The sequence below is a fragment of the Rhinolophus sinicus genome, chromosome 5 (assembly GCF_057876585.1).
Source record: "Rhinolophus sinicus isolate RSI-liver-muscle chromosome 5, RSI-T2T, whole genome shotgun sequence".
Classification (NCBI taxonomy): domain Eukaryota; kingdom Metazoa; phylum Chordata; class Mammalia; order Chiroptera; family Rhinolophidae; genus Rhinolophus; species Rhinolophus sinicus.
Window position 1 is genome coordinate 17,297,733 of NC_142505.1, and position 22,011 is coordinate 17,319,743.

General features: G+C 44.0%; 1 protein-coding gene across 1 annotated transcript; it reads right to left on the minus strand.

The window, feature by feature from the left end:
- Window positions 1-434: 434 nt before the first annotated feature.
- Window positions 435-20,484, minus strand: CRTAP (cartilage associated protein). Its single transcript, XM_019727727.3, has 7 exons — window positions 19,943-20,484; window positions 15,451-15,600; window positions 12,802-12,973; window positions 8,238-8,366; window positions 5,547-5,692; window positions 4,504-4,587; window positions 435-943 (listed from the first exon to the last, which is right to left on the minus strand). Exons 1-7 carry the CDS (start codon window positions 20,411-20,413, stop codon window positions 890-892), a joined length of 1,206 nt encoding a protein of 401 aa, XP_019583286.3. The 5' UTR covers window positions 20,414-20,484; the 3' UTR covers window positions 435-889.
- Window positions 20,485-22,011: the final 1,527 nt, after the last annotated feature.

Below are 22,011 nucleotides of genomic sequence, written 5' to 3' on the forward strand. Positions count from 1 at the left end.
AGACTGTAGGCTCCATGAGGGTGGAGATTTTTTATTTTTTTTTTCTGTTATTCTGTGCAGTATCTCCAGTGTCAGGTCAATGCTGAGCATGTGGTAGGTGCTCAACAAACATTTACTGAAAGATTGAAGCTAAACGTCTCTGCTTTCTTCCATTTCCAAATCAGAGACTAATAACTGAGTACTGTCCTCAAATGGAATCAACTGAGCATTATAAGACTTGGGAGATGCAAAAGAGTTGGGCAGGGCTACCTCTGTTACCCAACTTCTTTTTCAGTGGGTGCCTAACGTGCAGGTCAGACCATGTGTAGAGCCTCACGGGGTGTGGAGAAGTCTAGCCGTTGTCTTCTACCATCTTTGCTGGATCAGGGCATGGGGGTAAAAAAGACTGAAAACTGGGAGAGCAGAAAGGTCAAAGTAGATTTTCACAATCATCATCTTTTAGGAATATTTTTCTTATTTAAAAAATAATACTGATTTTCTTGGGGGGGGGAACATGGAAGACAATCCTTCCAACCAAATGGTTAGAAAAGCGGGTATGAACGTGGAGAAGGCAGGTATAAAGAAGGGGAGGCAGGTGTGAAGGTGGGGAAGGCAGGTGTGAACATGGGAAGATGGGTGTGAAGATGGGAAGGCAGGTGTGAAGGTGGGGAAGGCAGGTATAAAGTAGGGGAGGCAGGTGTGAAAATGGGAAGGCAGGTGTGAAGATGGGGAGGCAGGTGTGGGAAGGCAGGCTCACCCCTTGTTATATATAATGAGAGACGGGGGCTTCCCTTTTACTTTGTACAGCAAAGAGAAGGCTTTGAGGTATCAACAACTTGGGTTACTGGGAAAAGGACAAAGAATCTGTGTTTCCTGAACATCGAGTGGCAGTCTCTTTGGCAGCTATGGACTAGCCAGTCTCCTCCAGCTCCAAGAGGTCATCCACATATTCCACAACCTCTCCCTGTAAGAGACAACAGGACACTTCTGTTAAGTGGGGAAGGCAGGTATAAAGTAGGGGAGGCAGTGTTGGTGACTTGAAAAGTGTTGGTGAGCAGAGACTGTTTCCAGGAGGCCATTGCCAGCTGACGGCTTAGACTGGAGCGGCCTTTCTCTTTCTCCCCTGCCCTTGGGCTCAGAGGACCCTCCCTGAGGGTGGGGTCTGGAATCTACTCCATGCAAACTTGGAGTGAAGTGCTCTGCAGCCCCCACAGAAGGAAGGCCTGTGTGAAGTAGGCAGTCCAACCACTCTCTAAAAGACCCTGCTTCGGGCCCTCTCTTCTGTGCATCCCTCCCCACACCCCTATACCCCCTTTCTATTAGTAGTTATCCCACAGGAACACTTTCTATCTGCTCCCTTTCTGCCTTGATCACCAGTCCACACACTTTTCAAGAACCAGGACCTGGGTTATTTTTCTTGCCCAGAGTCTAGTACACAGAAGGTGTTCAATAAACCTGCTAAGGGATGAATTATTGAGTGTATACCTGCATGTTGCTAGTGTGACTAAAGCAACCTCCCTACTTAGAGAACAGACTCTTGGATACTGTGGGACCCACAGTGGACACACTGTGGATACCAGTAGCCCACTGGCTCCCTCCTCCTGCAATCAGCCTTAAGCCTCAACCTGAAACAGCCCAGCACACTTTCTGATTTCTTTCTATGCATTGATTTCTCTCCCATAAGACACCTGGGCCACCAGCGGACAACACCTCTTTACTGCAGAAAATGAATGAATCACCACGCAGGCCAAGCCCTCTTCCTGTGAGGTCAGCATGGCCAGCCCCACCTGTGCTGACCACTTCTTGCTAAAACTTGGCCCCCCTCACAGACGTCACCATCCCAACCCAAGAGCCTATTTGCTCCTTTTGATATTTTAACACAGCAAGACTCATAAAATGTCTCAGCATTTGCCAATAGTTAAATAATCTACCAAGTACATGAGACTCAAAAGGGTGTCTTATTATTTCCATCAAATACCTTTATCATGTCATGCCCGAAATTAGAAACTAACGCTATGGGAGTGAAAGACTACTGCTTGAAAAACAATGTTCTTCCGTTGCTTTCTGGACCCCCAAAAGAAAACATGGTACGGTAGAGGGATTACATGTATGACCATGACATCTGTTCCCAGAGTTACTGTTTCCTGCCGTGTGGCTTCTGTGACATGGGCATGATGGTATTGCTTGCATTTAGCTCATCAGTGAAAGAAATGCATCCCGCTATACGGCCTGTTGTAGTGGAGGCTATTGGCACCAGCTGCTGGGAGCATTGGTTGCTAATAGCTGGACAAGTGCTCTGCCAGGGAGTGTACACACCAACACCTCTGGGCTGACAACAACCAAGGAGAGGCTGATAAGGGGCACTACAAAAGGCAGGAAGAGCTACGTGGTGCCGAGCTCCCCTGGAATCAGGCTTGGCTTGACTCCACCTGTGACCATGTATTTGCATAGCTCCTCCCCTTCCTTTCCTACTTGAGAGCACTTCCTCCACAAATCACTCTAGCAAATTATAATCTATTTCTTTTAGACTTCCCTGAAGCAAAGAACTATCAGAATCTGAGACTTGAAGCATCGATTTTAGCCTGCTTTTATCGTTCCTGAAACTATAATGGGCCTCTGCAAAATTTTTAACCAGTGTGCAAACTTTCAGGAGGTCTTGCACACATTTCAACCCCAGGGAGATAATAAAGAACACCACGAATATCAGTAGCTAAATTGTATTGATGCTTTGTTTCAAAGCAGTATTTTGTTCTTTGGAAATTTTAAAGATTAAACTAAGAATGTTATTGCATTCGTTATATTTTATTTCAAATTATTACATGCCATAATTTCATATATAGGAAGAAAATAGCTTATTCTGTAGAGAAGGATGAATTCTTTCACAACTCTAAAGCCTTGATTAAGATGTTAATTACTTCCGGGACCATAATAAGTCTTTTTATCTTAAGACTGTCAAGTCTAAATCCTAGGAATTTTAAAGCCTGGAACATGCCTGGTCTGTTCAATGGATGATTATTAACCAGCTGTGTGACTTTGAGCAAATCACTCTACCTTTCTGAATTTGTTTCCTCATCTGTAACATGAGAGAGCTTTAATAAATCTTCATGATAAAAACACCAAACAAACTAGGAATATAAGGGGAACTTCCTCAACCTGACAAAGGGCACCTATAAAAGAAACCCACAGGAGAATTTTATGGAATGTGAATAATATTTCAATAAAGCTGTTCTAGACAAACATACTAAGGGAAACTGCTCATATTATAATGTTAAATGGAAAAGCTATGATACATAATTACAGTTGAATTTATAATGAATATATTTTGGAAAGCGAATAGAAAAACCTGAAAACATATATACCAAAATATCGACAGTAGCTTGCCTCTAGTTAATTAGGAACTCAACTCCTCCCCCTTTTTCTAAATATATTTTTCTCCACTTTCCAAACCATACCCGCCCACTTTGTTTGTATCTAGCCAGCCTTCATTCCTTTGCAGCACCCTTGTGATCTTATCTCAGGCTCTGCTTCAAGGGAACCCAACCCAAGGCATATGGCACGTGTATCGCTTCCTCGTTTCTAACTCGCTTCCACAGGCAACACAGTATTTCATTCTCTGAACCCTGTGAGGTCAACATTATTAGTCCCATGTTCTAGACAAAGGACTGAGGCTCAGGGAAGTGAAATGAATGCTAGTATTGGGTCTGTCCCCTGCAAATTAGTGCACAGAAAACAAATTCCTTGATGATGTCTTGTTTAGCGTGTTTCACCAAAAACTGGGGCAGTGGAAAGAGCAGATATGGAGGCTCAGGGCCCTGGGGTGTGGCCTAGCAACTCCCAGAAATTCCTGCCCCCCCACCAAGCTCCTCATCCATAAAGTGAGGGGTCAGAGCAGAACAACTTCACCACTCTTTTCCAGCTCCAATGGCTCGCAAGTGCACAGCTGTCTTAGAAAGCATTTTCCAGTTTGTTCTAAATACATCTCTCTGTATGTTACCCTTGAAGATGGCTTTTCTGCAACTAGGCTGCACCACCACAAAATAACTGCTCCATCAGCAAAAAAGAGTCAGCTGAGTGACAGTCAGGAATTCTAAGGAATTTCAGAGAATGATAAAATAACGTAAAGCAAGGACCTAATTTAAAAAAAAAAAAAAGATAATAATCTCCAAAAAATTGGGATGGGCGTTTCCAAGTGTCTTCATAGTACTGAGTAATTGAAAATTCACTGTGGTTTCATAAAACGATTTTTTTTTTTTTTAAATGATGGTTGGATGGCTCCTATGATGGATTTCTGGAGCATCCCTCCATACTCCCTGTCAGGAAGTATGGCACTTCAGCCTGGGTTCCTAGAAAGCCACTCTTGCTCATGCCAGGACTCTGACTTTCATTAAAACGCCCACAGAAATTGCATTTCTCAAGGTCCCCTTCTGTTTCTTATTTCAAGGATGAGTTGCCTTCCAGTGATTTTAGCAAAGAAATGAGTAATATTTTCTCTTACCCAGAAGTGTGTTAAACATGAGAACTTACCTCATCATCATCCATTATATTTTCCTTAGCAAAGGCATACAGCTCTTTCTGGAGTATAGTCACATTAAAGAACTGAACTGCTTCCTGTTCAGACATAGAGAACAGTTTATATGACCAACCTTTTAATGTTAGAACTGGGAGGAGGGAGCAACAGGGCATGGGATTTCTTTGGGGAGGAGGGTGATGAAAATCTTTAAAATTAGATAGTGGTAATGGTTGCACAACTCTGTGAATATGCTAAAACCACAAATTGGGTACTTTAAAGTGTGAATTTTATTGTATTTGAATTATATCTCAATTTTTTAAAAGTGGCCAATCCCCAGTAAACAAGAGAATATGAGAGAGAGAGAGAGAGAGAGAGAGAGAGAGAGAGAGAGAGAGAGAGAGAGAGAGAATAGGCAGGGGAGAGAGGTGTGAAGAAAGATGAACGGCAAACCAGGACAGCATACAGAAATCCCAATGAAAGTACAAGTTAAGAAAAAAGATCATTTAGAAAAGATCTTTTAAAAGCAACATGTAAGTTTTGAAAGGTCCCCAACAACACGTACAAAGCTGAGCTTGTCCATCATGGAAATTACATGATGGTCCATCCACAAATGAGCCAACCACAGAGCTGTGAAAATCATAATAAAGTAGTTATATGGTGTGACATGGAAAATGTTCCGATGCATTGTTATAAAGACAGAGCAAGCTGCAAGACAGTATATAAAGTATGATCCTGCTTCTGTAAAAATAAACAAATACATGCTGTATATATGAGAAAATGCACAGCAACGAGGCAAGGGGTAAAGAGAAGCCATGGGATTCTAGAGGCATTTCACTTTTTAAGTAAAATATTTCTGTGATGTTTGAAATTTGTAGAATTTTTACTGATTTAAACATCACAATAAAGCCATAAAATATTCACAGACAGAAAAACTACAGGAAGAATGCATTTCCTTTATTTTCCAAAATAACTCTTTCTCTTAAGGTGCAAAGCGTGTCCAGAACGTAAGAATGAACAGGAGGAAGGGAACTGTCGTGCCTGGAGCAGCGGCACTTACCGGTCTGGGCTGGAAATACTCATCTGACAGGCCCCACTTGTCCCTGTGGTACTGGTAATACACCAGGTTCTGCTGCATGACCTTGTTGTCGGGGTCAAAGAGCAGGTAGCTGACCGCACAGGGGGCCGCATTCTTCAGGTCGCTCACTGGGGTCAGGGAGAAAAGAGGAACAGAAAATCAGCACACGGTGACCTGCATTTCCCCACACGAGCCACCCCTCCTTGAAGCACAGCTTCCTAAAGGAAAAGGTCATGAACAGCCCCCTTCTCCACAGCCCCTCCTTCGGACGGAATCATCCTTGGGTGGGCAGGTCATAGACTGGGTCTCCATGGCAACCTGGAGTTCTGACATACTGAATTTCCTTGTTAGGCAGATGCCTTTGCAGAAATGCCTACTATATTCCACCTCAGACTCCTGTGAACTAAGCTGGTCTCACATCCCTGGAGCCTGAGAAGGCTGGGTCCCAAGGCCTAGACTGTCAGGGGACTGAGGGAGCTGGGGAGCATGTGCTCAGCAAACAAGCCCCCATTTGGGTCCCAAAGTGCCTGGGTCCCATTTGGATGACACCGCAATCCCCAGATCCAGGTGGGCCCTCCTATCGCTAAACTAAACTAGGAAACCAAAAGGATAGTGGACTCTCTGGGCTGGAAGACACTTGAAAATTCACCTGGTCTTGTCATCTCCAGGAGGAGAGGTTCCCACCTCAGCCTCCCTCCTGAGAGTTGCCCCACCTATAACAGCACCTTCAGCATAGGGGTTTTGCAGGGATTGGGATTTGTGTTAGGGGTGGAGGACAAAAAAGAAGTGACAAGGCACAAGTCCTTGGTATTTATTCTGGCACATTCCACATCTAATTTACAACCAGAGAACACTACCTTTGCTCAAGTTCTGGTTGGCCAAACTAACCAGTGTGCATGAATAAATTGTACCACCCAGTGGCTGTTTCTGGTAATGACAACTTTAAAACGGGAGTTCAAGGACACTCACACATCTTAGTACCCAAGGCCTATGAGGTTGGGAAAGGGTTCAAGTGTAAATAGCAACGTCTGCCCTCAAGAAATTCAGTACAGTAGGTAATCTAGAAAGAGTTCAAAACAGGGCAGACTTTCAGGAAGCCAATTTCCGGAAGTAAATTTTACTCCTACGGAAAACAAAGATTTCCTGGGGAATGGCAAGCAAAGCTAGATGTTTTGGTTTACCTGTGCTTCTAAGTCTTTGCCAGAGTTTCTGATACGCAGGGTGATTTTCAGATATGTGAGGATTTCAGAGGACCGGTTTGCTGCCAGAGCCTGGAGGTGTGTAGAACACCTCTAAACGTCCAGCGCTCTGGCTCTGCGCACGCACAACCAAGCCCAGCTCAGAGAACATTTGCTGTGGACCTACTGTGAGCTCAGGGCTGTCTCATATGAAAGTGTGTGCACAGATTATATAGAACATGACTCTTGTCCTCTATGCTACATGATCCTCTACCAAACAGCTAGTGCCACTGTTACCATGACAAGTAAAACCTCATCCCTTCCATCCATAAAAGGGGACTTCTGGGAAGGACACCTGTTTAAAACACTCCACTCTCCTGTTAATCTCAGAAATGTCCCAGCTAAGGAAACTTTTTCATTGCCTCTTTAGACAAGGTTCACGCTGTGGTTAAGATCAGGTTCCCCGCTGAGAGAGGCAAGTTACCTTACTCAGGAAGACCTGGTGTAAATGACTGCTTCAGAGGAACAATTTTGATTAGAAGCAAAAATTAAACATTAAAAAAAATATATGTCTAGAAAATGTTTTCATTTTTTCTTTTAACCTTCAGCAGGCAAATCTTTCAGTGTGTCCTGAAGAAGACAGGAGACAGGATAAAAGGTAGGTGGATGTTCCAGGAAGACAGAACCCAACAAAGAACAAAATGGCCACCATAGGGGAGGAGAGCTATGAAAACCAAGACCACCCATCACTCTTCTGAATCCGCAAGAAGAGGTCCTTCTGAGTTTGAAGGGTAGCCCAGGGGAATCTAGCCAGCCTCCTGCCACCAGACCCAGGCATTTCATCAGTAAGACAAAAGAGCTCCTGCTGCAACTGTCCCTAATAATCATTCTGTGTTTGTCACTGAACCAACAAGTACACGTTGCTCAAACAAGTGGTACTCCACAGTCAGTCACAGGGAGAGGAGGAAAAGCCAAAAAAAAAAAACAGGCCCTAAAGTTCCAACTCTGAACTACTTTCCCTCTCACATTCATTTCCCTTTGTCCACTTGGAATGTTCTGACTGGTAAACTCCAATTTCAGGCCAAGGCAAGACCAATTGGAATAAAACTCCAATAGTCAGAAAAGTAAGGCCAATGATGGGGAGGAAGGGACATGACAAAAGGAAAAAAGAGTTGCTATGTGCCAGTGTGTGAATATCCTCAACATTCCATGTCTATCAACTCACTTAATCTTCACAATAATCTTACGAGATTAGTGCTATTATGTGTACTTTACAGATGAGGAAAGTGAGACACGGAGAAGTTACTAAGCGACAAAGCTGGAATTCGAATCCAGGCAATCTGGCTCCAGGGTTTGGCAAAGCTCGGTACCAGCGCTGATGATGTAACCTTGATGCATTCTCTCAACAACCATACGTAACGGCTATTACCTCTATTCTATAGATGGGGAAGTTAAGTCTTAGAAGGATCTTGCCAAGATCGCGTAGATTACTTACACTTATAATAAGCAAACTGCAAATAATGGTACATGGTAGCCACAAATTTCTCCACTGGATAGCCTCCTATAACTGGGGTGAGGTTCTCTTCACACTGTATTTTGCATTCCAGAACTTCTACATAATGATCTGAAAGAACACACACAAAGTTTCAGGGCAATGCACTCATTACTTAATATTACTTCTGCCCTACCTCCCAAATGATAACAGTAAAAGATAAAAATGATAAATGATAAAGGTAAAATATTTGCAACACTTATGATAAAGGATTAAAAACTTTAATATGCAGTTTCTTAAAATTAACAAAAAAAGACAAACACCCAATATAAAAATGGTCAAGAGGATATTAACAGAGAGGAAACGATAAAAATGGCTAATAAACATTGTGAAGAGATGCAAAACCTCATCTGTAATTAAGAAATTAAATCCCACCTAAAATAATTTAAACCGTTAAATTGATAAGATTTTTGAAATTTGATAACACCCGGTGTTAGGCAGAGAATGGTGAAACTTACTCTCTCATATTCTGTTGGTAGAAGCAAAACAAAAACAAATTTTTCAAAGAGTAATTTGGCAAAATTTATCAGAGGTTAAAATCCACATCGTATCCTCTGACCTAGCAGTCTATTTCTGGGAAATTTTCTTCAGACATAGGCTCATATAAACACTGTAACAGCAAACAAATGGAAATAACCTAAGTGTTGGTCAATAAGATATTGATTAATAAATTATGGTACATATAAATGATAGAATCTTTATAGTCTTTAAAAGAGTAGGTTGACCTAAGTATAACAACACAGAAAGGTATCAAAGACTACATTTCCAGCCTCCCTTGCAGTGGGGTTGGGGCCATATGATTATCTGTGCTGATGAAATGTGAATAGCAACAACTAATGAACGCTACTTCTGGGCCTGGTCCCCAAAAATCTCCCACGTGGTACTCGGCCCCCTCCCTTTTCTCCCTTTCATGCAGCTAGAAGCAAAAGATTCCAGGATAATAGTACACATTTTGTTGGAAAGACTGTCGAAGAACAGGCACTCTCTTACATTGCTGGTAGAAACACAAAATGTTAACAAAATACTAAATAATTTACAGAAACATTTACTCTTTGAGCAGTCAATCCCACTTAAGTTGACTTTGAAAACACATCTCCATGAAGAAAAACAAGCCTAAAATTTCCCTTTGCAGTATTATATGTAATAGCAAAAGATTGGAACAACCCAAATGTCCAGCAGATAGTTGAATAAACTGTAGTACACTACTCCCCTCACCCCTTAAAAAAGTACTCGGCAGCAATAAAAATGAATGACACAATCTCTGCGTACTCATTAAGATATACTGTTTAAATTCATACATACACAAACTTTATAGAAAAAAAATGATTCGGGCAGAATCCTCAACAGATGCTAACTCAGAGGAAAAGGGGTGGGGGTGACACAGAGTTTGATGGATAGTAAATTGTATCCGTCCACAAATTATTTACTAATCTCAAAAGGTAAAATAGTTATTATATTGTGGAGAAACTGGAAACTGAAAAGCACTTTAACCAAATGCTTAAAAATTAACATCACCAATAAGGGGCAAACAGATACCATGTTCATCTGAATGTGATACTCTAAGAAGGACACTTCCTAATGCTCCAGCCAAATAAGCACAACCTGACTGTAATTGTGAGGACATATCACTGAACCCCAAACTGGGGAATATTCTGTAAAGCAACTGGCCTAGTTTTTTAAAAATATCAATGGCATAAAAAGACAAAGAAAGGCCAAAAAAATGTTCCAGATTAAAAAACACTAAAGAAATAAACAATTAAGAAACATGATCTGGGGCCGGCTCGGTGGTTCAGGCGGTTGGAGTGCCGTGCTCCTAACATTGAGGTCGCAGGTCGATTCCCACATCTGTCAGTGAGCTGCGCCCTCTACAGCTAAGATTGTGAACAACAGCTCCCCCTGGAGCTGGGCTGCCAAGAGCCCCCGGAGCTCTGCATGAGCTGCCGTGCGCGGTGTGCTGCCAGGAGTGGTCTTTCGTATTTAATACTACGTGCATATATTACCTATCAAAAATAAAATAAAGTTCGAGATTAGGTATAATGTGCCCCACCTGGTAAGACATTATTTCACTGGAGTTAAGAGGTAAGACTCTGCAGTCAGAAGGCCTGAGTTCAAATCCTAGCCCTTCCCTTGAGGATAGAAAGCACAAAACTTAACCTCTCTATGCCTCAACTTTCTCAGCTATAAAATGGGGAGAATGTCAGTCCTTTCCTCATAGGGTCGCAAAATTGAGATAACACATATAGAAAGCATAGAACAGGGCCTGGCATCCACTTAGAGTTTAATAAATGTTACCTTTTCTAATAACTATTTTTTAAATCTATAGTCAAAACATGGTAGCTCCAAGTTATCACCCTTTTCGCACCCGTTCCTTTACTCTGAGTGTAAGGAATACTCCCGACACTATAGACATGAAGGGAGGTTAGAAGGGACAACCCCTCACTAGCAGAAGAACACGAATTAACAAGAGCTGTGTGCGGTCCAGGCATGAGCACCAGCAGCTGACAACATCACACAGACAGTCAACCAGACATTCTGTGCCTCCTGGTGGAAGAACTCCGCACGCACTAGGAAGCAGTCTTGCCCCCAAAATGCCACCAAAAAAAAAAAAAAAAATCAAACCCAAGTCTGACCAAGCCTCTACATCCAAATACCAATTTATAAGAAATACAGAGAACAGAGGACTATGGGGATACAGTCAGCACAATCCAGACTGTGAGACTCTCTATAGGATAAATGATGCAGTTTCTTCAATAGTAAAGGAGGAAAAAATAAGAAACTATAGATTAAAAAAGATTTAAAAGATAAGCAATTTGCTACAATATGGATAAACCTTGAGGACATGATGCTAAATGAAATACGCTGTCACCAAAAAACCAATACTGTACGATTCCATTTATATAAAGTACCTAGAGAGTCAAACCCATAAAACCAGAAATGGTGGTTAGCAGGGCTGGGAGAGGAGAGTGGGGAGTTAGTGTTTAATGGGTACAGTTTCAGTTTGGGAGGATGAAAAAGTTCTGAAGATGGAGGGGTGGCGGGTAAGTTCAGTTGGTTAGAGTGTGGTGCTAACAACACCATGGTTGCCAGTTCGATCCCTGCATGGGCCACTATGAGCTGCACCCTCCTTAAAAAAAAAAAAAAAAAAAGTCCTGAAGATGGACAGTGATAAAGGTTGAACAACAATGTGAATGTATTTCCTGCCATTGGATGTATATTTAAAGATGGTTAAAATAGTAACATTTATGTTTTGTATATTCTACCACAGTACAAATTGAAAAAGATAACCAAATGCAATGCATGGACCTCATTTGGAACCTGATTCAAACAAACAAATTGTAAATTAAAGGTACACACATATTTATAATATTTCTGAGATGAAAGGGACACTGGATATTGGATGATAAGATAAAGGAACTCATGTTACAAATCTTTCAGGCGTAATAGATTGGTGGTTATATTGAAAAAAAAAGAGTTCTTATCTTTTAGAGGTATATATTGAAATATTACAAATGAAGTGATACAGCATCTGTGATTTGCTTCAGAATAACACGAGAGAGGGAAAGTAGGCAGGAATTAGATGAAACCCAAGGGGCCATGAGTTGACAATTGTGAACCTGGGTCATGGGTACATGGGGTTCATTATACTCTTCTATATGTTTGAAATCTTCCAAACTAAAAAGATTTTGCTAAATGAAAAAAAAGTGCTCTGTGGAAAAAGAGACACATGAGCAAAAAAATTGATTTCAAAACAAAACCAAAAAGCCCTGGATTCAATAACTTAAGAGTTGCCAAACTGCTCTATGAACCTTTAACCATTAAAGTACATAACGACTTCCAAGAAGCAGGCAGTACTCACCCAGTCCCCGACTTATTTGTCCAGGGAACCCTTTCTACAAGGTACAGGTCTAAGACATGTGTTCCCAAAACCAAATCTCTTCTTGGCCATTTCCCATTTTCTGGAGAATGCTGACCACTAAAGGCTAAACAGAAACCCTAAGGAAATCTGGGCTCTCTCTGGATGGTGTTTTAAATTTTCTTTCTTTCTTCATTCTCTCCTAAACTTCCTATAATGAGCATGCACTGTTTTATAATCAGATAATTCTTCTTCCAAAAGTTATCTTCTGACAACTACTTAAAGGATCATTATACTCTTTATTCTACTTTTATGTGTGCCAGATACTTTCCACTATCAGAATTCCTTCAGTAACGTGACGCACGAGGTACTCATGGGCCCACTTTTATTTTTCAAAAAGCCTGTGGGGAACCTGTAATCGGGCAGAGCTGATATGGTAGACTTCCTCTGCAGGCCAGTGCTTGAACATTATACTCTATTTCTCCAGAAGCCCCTGGCGAGTCAAAGACTGATCAAGTAGGTGTCGGCCACGCCAGTTACCCATTCATATTTAAACTCAAAAATTCCTCAGAGGCCACTCCAGCCACCTAGAAGGCATGTAGGTTCCACAGGGGCAGCTATCCCATTGACGTCTAGGACACAACCCCCACCAACCTGCTACGGAAAGGTAGAAATCCTTGAAGTCCCTGATCTCCCTGGAGCCCTCACAGGCTGCGAGACACTCATAAAAGGCCTTGAAGAAGTCAGGAAGGGCCAGCTCCATGTCTGTGATGGATGTCCTCCAGTTCTCACCATTGTATGCCCGCACGGCACGGATGAACAGGCTCTGGAAAGCAAGGAGAAGCCAGTGAAGCTCCCAGACAGGAAGCGAGCCGGACCTGTCCTCTGGAAGGAGTCAGAACACCATCAAGCTCCATTCTCATGAATTCTGAAGAAACCACATTGACCCTTAATTAAATATGAAGCCAATTTGTGACTTACTTATGTCTAGCTTTTTCTACCCTGTGTATAATGGTACGCTTCTTATTTTGTGTAATTCAAAAAGGAGCAGACGCTAGATAACAAAATCAAATTCAAATCAAGGAAAAAGAGAAAACTATAGTGACAGAAATCAGAGCAGTGGCCTCCAGGGGTCTGGGTGGGGCAAAGGCTTGACTGAAAGGGGCATGAGGAAACATTTTAGGGGAGAGGAAAATATTCTATATCATGGTTATGGTAGCAGTTACACCACTATATATATTTGTCCAAACTCATTGAATTATATATTTAAAATTGTTAACTAGATTTTAAATAAATTATACCTCAATCAAGCTAATTTTAAAACCATGAGTCAAGGAAAAGACATATCTTGAGAGCAGGTGTCAAATATCTCTCCCAATAGTGAAGTATAAAATAGGAGAGCCATGCAGCAGCATGAGCCACCAGGGAGGGCAGCCATGTGTCAGACAGTGGAAACTTCAAAGAATTTCTGCTAATTGTTGACAGGACCAGGTTAAAAAAAATAAGTAAGGCTGAGCAAAGAGCCTGGCCTCATAAGAACTAAGTAAAGATCTTGGATCTACACAGAAACCAGCTGAATAGGAAAAGTCAGGACAGGACTTGAAATAAGCATGGGCCTCTCCATTTGGAGTTCCTTTGCAGCTGCTCCAGAATGGGGGTATCTGAGGGACACTCCTTGGACCTGGAATTTTCACCCTGCTTAAGGCCTCAGGTAGGGAGGGCGGATCTCCCTCAACCTCCTGGACAGGCAGCATCCCCTGGAAACAAGACAAGCAGAGAACTGCAGAGTCCTTGCCTGAAGACTGGCTCACTGAGCAGCAACTCCGGGAAGCAGACTCTGCAGAAGCAGCAGGGTGACAGCAGCAAGAGGAAGGCCAGGCAGAGAGAGGGAACCCACTGGGTGCACAGGAGGGCAGCTCTGCCACACTCAGCAGTACTCCAAAGGGGAAAGAAGGGTCTAGCTACTTGTAGTTAAGCACAGTGCATGACCATAGGCACTCAGCTCTGTTCCCCAGACCCTACGAAAAATAACAGTGAAGAGAGTACGAAGGTGTAAACCCTTTTTATGGGAGAATGGGAAAGGTGCACATAGGAGACAAGAGATTTCAACAACTTTTCGGAAGACAGAAAAACAAATTATCACAGAGGGGCCCACAGGGAAAGTGAGCGACACAGCCCGTTGGCACTTGTAGGCACCAGAGACCACAGAAGGCTGGTGCAAGGCGTGAAACCAAAAGCAGGGCTGAATGTCTGAACAGGGGTGTGGGAGCCCTAGTTTCCGTCCCAGCACCCGCCTGCCGACCCAAGGGGTCACAGCTCCCAAAGCCACTCCTTATCAGAGACTGACGGATTATTCTAGAGACTCTACCTTTAAACCCTGGGGTCAAGTACCAGGCATAGCAGGGCTGGGGTTGAGGCACAGGGCTGAAAACCAGGAAGCCGGTAAGGGCTCTGACTCAGCTGTGAGGCCCCCATCCCTCTCTCCACACTGGCTCTCGGTCACCAGTAAACAAGCATGGACACCCCACCAGCCCTGCAGAAGGCTGGAAAATTCTTCCCTGGAACACTAAAGGGCCCCCAGAAAAGAGACTTCACATACTTTCTGAGGGTCAAAAAGTGAGCTTTCAGCCTGGTCACACTGTAATCAAACCTTGGGATCTAATGGCTCCCCATGGATATTTTCAACACATTCCTGTGTTTTCAATCCTGCCCTACCATGTATTGGTACCCGTGCTCCCCAGTGCCTGAGCTCGACAGGCCCACACAATAGTAAATGCTCAAAGGGGTTAGATTCTTCCTCTTCTTATCGTCCTCATTAATTCTCATCAGAATTCCCCTTTGCAGGTGCATAAATTTAAGTAGTCTCTCAAACAAGTCAGTCCTCCTAGTTCCTTTATTCTCTTTCTGCTTTAATACATATACTCATATATGTGATACGTGCGTGTGTGTATAGAAATTTCTCCTCGTTTCATCAGAAACAGAGACTTACGTTTCTGTTTCTTGTGTTCTTCGTCCTTTTTGGATGATTTCCAAGATATGTCTTTATTCTACCATCTTAAAACTAAACAATCAAATGACCATATTTTCTAAAATGTAACATTTAAAAGAAAGGTGACTTTAACAGCATTATGGAATGTAAAATCTCATTCTTACATGGATCAAATTTGTGCTAAAATGTCAATCATTTCTAGTGTCATAATAATCATTAAATGTCATCAAAAATTACTAGAGGTGCTTAGATGTCTATAGCTGTTCACTAAGACACACGTCGTGACTAACCATGGTGTAAAAATCCAAACATACCTCATAGGACTTGGTTTCCAAGTCTTTAATGTAATCCTCAGCATCGGGCAAGCTCTTGTAATAAGCCATGTTTCTCTTCATCATTTCATCATCAGGATGCTTCAGTAGAAAGGTGTGAGCGGCTGCGATGGCTTTCGGAAGATTATTTGCCTACAGGACAAAGAAGAAAGATGAAAGCTACTCAGTGGACGGTGAGCAGTGATTTTTGCAAAATAAGAAGGTCTATTCGGTCCTTTAATAATTCAGTGTTTTTATACCATGTTTCCAGCTAAGGGTTCAGTGACTTCCAGGGCCCATCAAGACCTAGTCAAGTGTTTATTCTCTGAAGGTGATTAGATGGCCTCTGTGTGCCTTTCCCGATCTACTCTCCGCGGTGCTCCATGTCCTAGGAAGCTGGCCTGTATGGACGACAAGCATGGACTCCCTTGTCCTCTAGCTTCCAATGGGGCTCATCAATGAGGAGCCCCAACAGGAGCCCCAATAGGAGACTGAAGGAAAGGAAGAGAGTAGGTTGTGTTGTTTAGTCTACTGGCTCCCTCTCTGCTTAGTCACCTCGGGCTGCTATTGTCCCTTAACTGAAGGTCACAGCTCCTCTCAAGGTGGCCCTCTCCATATAGTCTCTCCTTCCAGGTTTTCTCCTTTGCCCCTTTTTGCCTAGAGGTGGTCACACCCCACTGGCCTTTGTACATAACTGCCTTATTAAATGTTCCTCCAGTCACCCAAATGACTATACATACATCTTTTCTGCCAGAACCTTGACAGATACATTAATATTTTCCCAAGTGTCTCACAGAAACTTCTGCTTTACCATCCTCAATGACCCCCACCCCCTCCTCACTTACTCATCCATTCACTCAGCAAATATTTGTTAAGAGCCTCCCACACGATAGGCACTGTTCTAGAAAGTGAGTCTGTAACAATGAGCAAAATAGGGGGAAAAAGATTGCTGCCTTCATGTCCCATATATTCAATTAAGTACTCTCTATCTCCCAGCAACAATGATTAAAAAGACTGTCTTTTACGTTACCCCGTGCTCTGTCCTCCCGCTTTTCACACCACTCTGTGGGCTCAGCTAATGTGTCTATCTCCCTCTCCAGGCTATGATCCTTTTAGGACCCAGCAGTGTCATTCACGTCTGCATTCCTGGCACCTGGCAAGGCAGGACATAGTAAGTATCAGGGATTTGGACATGACATGACTACATAATATCTTCATAAAGCTAATTCATATTTTCTTCTCTTTTCCCTTTTCTCTTCTCCCCCAGTTAGGTGGTGGCCATCTGATTGTGAGTGTCACTGCCTCATGGGGGTAGCTGTCTGGTTAGAATGCAGAAATTACTCATGTGACAAAAGCCCTGTGCTCTTGAGAGAACTTGCCAAGAGTGACAAGAGGAGGAAATTGAGAGGGGAGCTGCGGGAAGAAACTGGCCTGGAAGAAGAAGAGGGAGAAAAAGGGAATCCTCCAAACTAGAACAAGAGTTCCCCTTGGGGCGTGCAGGAGCAGCAAGGTCTGTGGCCCCGGAGCTGCAGGTGTGGCACCCTGGTGGGAAAGAAAAGCCCGGGAACACAGAAGTCCTCAGAGAGGAATAGAGTGTTGGGGGGGCTCAAGAAGGCAGGTAGACAGGGAGATGGACACCTCCCTGTGTGAACACACAACCAACAGCCAGAGGGTCCCCCGCATTGATGTCCTGGCTCTGGCAGTTCCCTGGAATCATGGCGCAACATGGTGGAGGCCAGGGAGGCACGTGTGAAGGCACAGACTCCTTCAACCAACCTGGAGGGACACTCAGAGGCAGGGATTACAGAACTAGGTTTGGAGACAGAATATAAAGGGATATTTGGTACACTCGGATTTCTGAGAATCAAAGGGTAGCACATACCTGTACGAAATTGCCCCAGAAGTGGAGCCAAGTCATTTGCAGAAACTGGCAGTGGCCACAATAGAGAATTGGTGGGTGGTGATGAGGGCCGACTCCCAGATGTCAATGCTGATTTTTTGGGAATACCAGTGAGTGGCCTGTAATGAGACTGCCTTTGAAAGAGTTCTACAGAAAGCTCTACAGTCCTGGCCGGAAAAAGGCCAGTCTGGCAACTAAAAGAAAGGGAGGAGGTATGAATGCAGCCCTTTTAAAGCATTTGTCAATGAAATTAGATTCTCTAGCTCTCAGAAGACCACTTAGAAAGAGAGGTTCAACGTGGGGTTTTTTAAGGCCTCTCACTTAGGACCTGAGTTTTACAAAATGGAACCCCATCCTTAAGAGGACAGGGTGATTTTATTCACTTTAACTCAGGCCCTGCCAGCTGGAACATGAAGCTACATCTTGGCAGCTAAATCTCTGACAGACCACAGGCAGGTTTTGGAGAAGGTAGGTGGGAGCACCTACCCTGCCAGGGGTTCCTGAGAGCCAGCCACGTACATGAGAGGACGCCATCTACTGCCAAAAGAGCCACTCCTAAATTGCCCTCGATGTGGTGGCAGGCCCTGTGGTTCAGGAGAGAACAGAGTCCACATCCAGGAGGGTGAAGTAACAGTGCCTACGAAGTGGCCAGCTCTGTCTCCTCAGAGTTCAAAGTCATTAAGGATGAGCACTTCACGGAGATGGCAGCCTTAGCTAGTGACATGGAACCTAAGGTAGGCTGGTGACATAAAACCTAGTGTGGGCTTGAGGGCTACACACCAGGAGCTCAGCCCCTTCTCTACGTGATCACACATTCACACCTCCTCACCTCTCTCTGACAGTCTGGACCCACCATCTCTATCCATGTGTTCAACTCAGGCATTTGTCCTTAATCACTGAAACAGAGGCCTGCAAATCAGACCAGCACAGGAACATCTACCTAAATCCTGCTACAGCTGGCAGTACCATTTGCCTCCAGTATCTACCTCTAGCCTTCAGGTGCAGGCAGAATGTATGTGCCGGTCACCAATCATTCTCCCTCTACCCAGAAACAGTGTGAAATTATAAACATCATTAAGGAAAAAAATAAATAAACCAGAGAATATCACCACCTAAAATCAGTTTTTCAATGATTTTCAACTGAAGCAATGAAGTGAAGATTCTGGTTTTTTAAATAAAATTCTTAACTTTTTTTCTGCCCTAGAAGAGATCTCAAAATACTAACAGATGGTATTGTGCTGACGTTTAAGTAAGTGATTATTACAAGACCTACAAAGGGTTTCAAAGGGAAGCTACGAACTTCCCCTCCTCCCTATGTCACTTGCTTCAAATGCATCTGCTTGTTACAGAAATCAGAGATTTTACTATTCTCAAGGCTTAAAAATAAAATGTTTCCCCCTTGATTATGTGACTCAAATTTGGTTCTGACTGTATTTGCCAAAAGCTATACAAAAAAGAGAGAGAATTACACAAATCATTTTTAGCTTAAAAAATAGTGCTTGTATGAGCCAGCTATCATTTTTCAAGGTCCTGGAAATTTATTAATTTTATCTCTGGTTCTATTTTAAAACTGGTTTTGTTTGTTTGTTTGTTTGTTTTTGCCAAGACAAACATTCACAAAACTGATACTTTAGGTTCTGTGCTATTTTATTTCTCATATGAATACAACATACACGTGGCTGTTTCAGCGGAAATATGAAAAACAGATCTTGCAGCCCAAAGACTAAAAGCCAAGTAAAAAAAAAACAAAAAAAACTTCTATCTCCAAAGTCTGGCATATGCCATGAATCTATATATTTTTTGTAGTCATTAAAATAAATGCAATATATTCCTTTAAAAATCGTTTTCAATTAGATAAAGTAGAAACTGGACCTTGAGAGGGCTCTCTTAGCAAAACCCGCCCAGGTAAAGCCTCTTTATCCAATAACAGGGAATTCAGCCCATTCTTAAAACTTGTGGGTCTCCCGAGTAAAGATTCAAAGGATAAAGAACTGCAATTTGTGGCTATTTTTAGCCAGCAATTACAGACAGAATCTAGGCAGGCACGAAAAAGAGGAAGACAACTTTTAAAGTCTAGATGAGAGCGCCAAGCATGAATCACAGTGCACAAGTTCTGCTCCTCCAGGCAAGGATGTGTCCTCCGAATGAGTCCCTGCCCTTTCCTGGCCTCTATTACCTCATCTTTAAAAAGGACTAACCAGCTCCTCAGGTCCTTTTCTGTTCTATTATTGAAAGTCACCACTCACTTGAGAGAAGGGGATTTTAATGGCATATGCTGAAAAGAGGAGTCTTCCAATACCAGGTAACAATTACCAGGCTTGGTTGGGTGCCAGGCACAGTGCGAGATGTTCTGTGTACGTATTCGCTGCCTCAGAACAACGCTTCAAGAAAAGTAGTTTCATCTCTATTTAAGATCAAGAAGGGGATACAGGATTTAGATGCGTCCTTTTGGCAGGGCTGGGTGATAGAGAGAGCGCCTGGATAAAAAAGGACGGTGGAATGCAACCCAGGACTGAGGGGACGGAGCTTAATCCTGGGGGCGGGGCGGGGGCGGGGCCGGGGGTGGGCCCGGGCCGCGGGGCGGGGCGGACTTGCCTTGAAGTAGGCGAACTGCAGAAACTTGTACGGCTCGCGGCGCTGGAAGTCAGCCAGCACCTCGCGGCTGGGCTGCGACTGGCGGAAGGCTGGCAGGCCCTGCTTGCAGCGCTTGAGGCAGTGCGCTCGGCGCAGCAGGCCTCCGAAGAGGCGCAGCTCCGGGTAGCGGGCGAGGTCGGCCGAGGAATCGGGCTGGGGCGCCGTGCTGCAGTTGCGGTGGCAGAAGGCCTCGCTGTCGCGCAGCAGGCGGTGCAGCCGCAGGCTGATCTCCAAGTAGCCCACGCTCTCTGCCCAGTGCTCGCCGCTGTATTGGTCCAGCGCGTGCCGGTAGGCCGATTCGAGTGGCATCAGCTCGTCCCGGGGGAAGCTACGGAAGCTGTAGCGCTCGTACTGGGCGCGCCCGGAGCGCAGCGCACAGCCGGCGCACAGCAGCACCAGCAGAGCTGCGGCCGCCCCGCGCCGCGGTTCCATCGCGCCCGGCGGAAGGGACCCAGCGAAAAGGAAAAGAAGGAGGAGAACGGCGCAACGCGGCAGGCGGAATGCCTGGGAGGCGGGGACGCCCGCCTCTGGCCCGCCCCGTCTGCCTGTCCCTCCCCGCCCCGCTGGGGGGTCCGGGCACAGCTGCTGGCGTGGGGAGTATGCCCTGGGAGGGCGCGCTATCCTCTGGTTCCTGCACTGTCTAACCCTTGTTGGGTGCTCCACTGTTCACTGGTTTGGGGACGGCAGTCTGCCCTAATGGATCATAGATTAGCGCCACTTAAACTTTATAATCACTTAGAGGACTTGTAAAAACTCAGATTTCTGGGCCGTACTACCAGAGTTTCTGATTCAGCGAGTCGGTTGGGGTCTGAGGGTTTGCATTTCTAACCAGCACCCTGGTGAGGCTGATGCTTCGGTTCCAAGGCCGACACTTTGATAGCTCTGCTGACCACCTTACCTTTCAGTGAGAGAGAAAGATAAATAAAATTAATAAGGATGTCAATGACATCTCGTAAACAATTTAGCTAGCCAAGTTGAAGATGAAGAACCTTAAACAGTTCTGCGATTCCACTTTTCAATATATACTCCAGAAACGTGTATGTGTGCATCAAAAGATATGGATGGAATGTTAAAAGCAGCACTTAAACTCTGTAAACATTTTGTTTGAAAATAAACAGAAAAGTTGCAAGGATACTACATGGAACTCCTATATACCTTCTCATCAAAATCCACAAATTGCTATTGTTATGCCATATGTCCTTTCTTTCTTTATCTACTTTATTTTTCTGAACGGTTTGACAGTAGGATTCATACTTCAGGCCCACTTCCCCCTTCATCTTTCAGTATGTATGCCCTAAGAATGAAACTACAGACAGTGATCAAATTCAACACTGACAGAAGACTTTAATCTACATTTCCTATTCCAGTTTTGTCAACTGTACCAATATGTCTTTTATAGCACTTTTTCCCTGGACAGGATGTAGTCCAGCATCTAGTTGTCACCTCTATTTAGTGTCTCCTAATCTGAACCTTTTCAGCTTTTCCTGTTATGCTATTGATTTTTTTTTTTTTTTTTTAAGATTTTATTGGGGAAGGGGAACAGGACTTTATTGGGGAACAGTGTGTACTTCCAGGCCTTTTTTCCAAGTCAAGTTGTTGTCCTTTCAATCTTAGTTGTGGAGGGTGCCATTCAGCTTCAAGTTGTTTTCCTTTCAGTCTTAATTGTGGAGGGCGCAGCTCAGCTCCAGGTCCAGTTGCTGTTGCTAGTTGCAGGGGGCACAGCCCACCATCCCTTGCGGGAGTCGAAACCGGCAACCTTGTGGTTGAGAGCCCACACTCCAACCAACTGAGCCATCTGGGAGCTCAGCAGCAGCTCAGCTCAAGGTGCCGTGTTCAATCTTAGTTGCGGGGGGTGCTGCCCACCATCCCTTGAGGGACTCAAGGAATTGAACTGGCAACCTTGTGGTTGAGAGCCCACTGGCCCATGTGGGAATCGAATCGGCAGTCTTCGAAGTTAGGGGCATGGAGCTCTAACCGCCTGAGCCACCGGGCCGGCCCCATCTCTTAGTATTTTTTGAAGAATACAGGTT

Bases quoted from the DNA above. Each gene is read 5' to 3' on its own strand.
- CRTAP (XM_019727727.3), bottom strand. From the start codon at position 20,413: ATGGAACCGCGGCGCGGGGCGGCCGCAGCTCTGCTGGTGCTGCTGTGC. The intron at 15,601-19,942 runs GCAAGTCCGCCC...TTTGTCCTGTAG, and splicing joins TGCAGTTCGCCTACTTCAAG to GCAAATAATCTTCCGAAAGC. The intron at 5,693-8,237 runs GTAAGTAATCTA...CCCTGACCCCAG, and splicing joins GCAGTTTGCTTATTATAAGT to TGAGCGACCTGAAGAATGCG.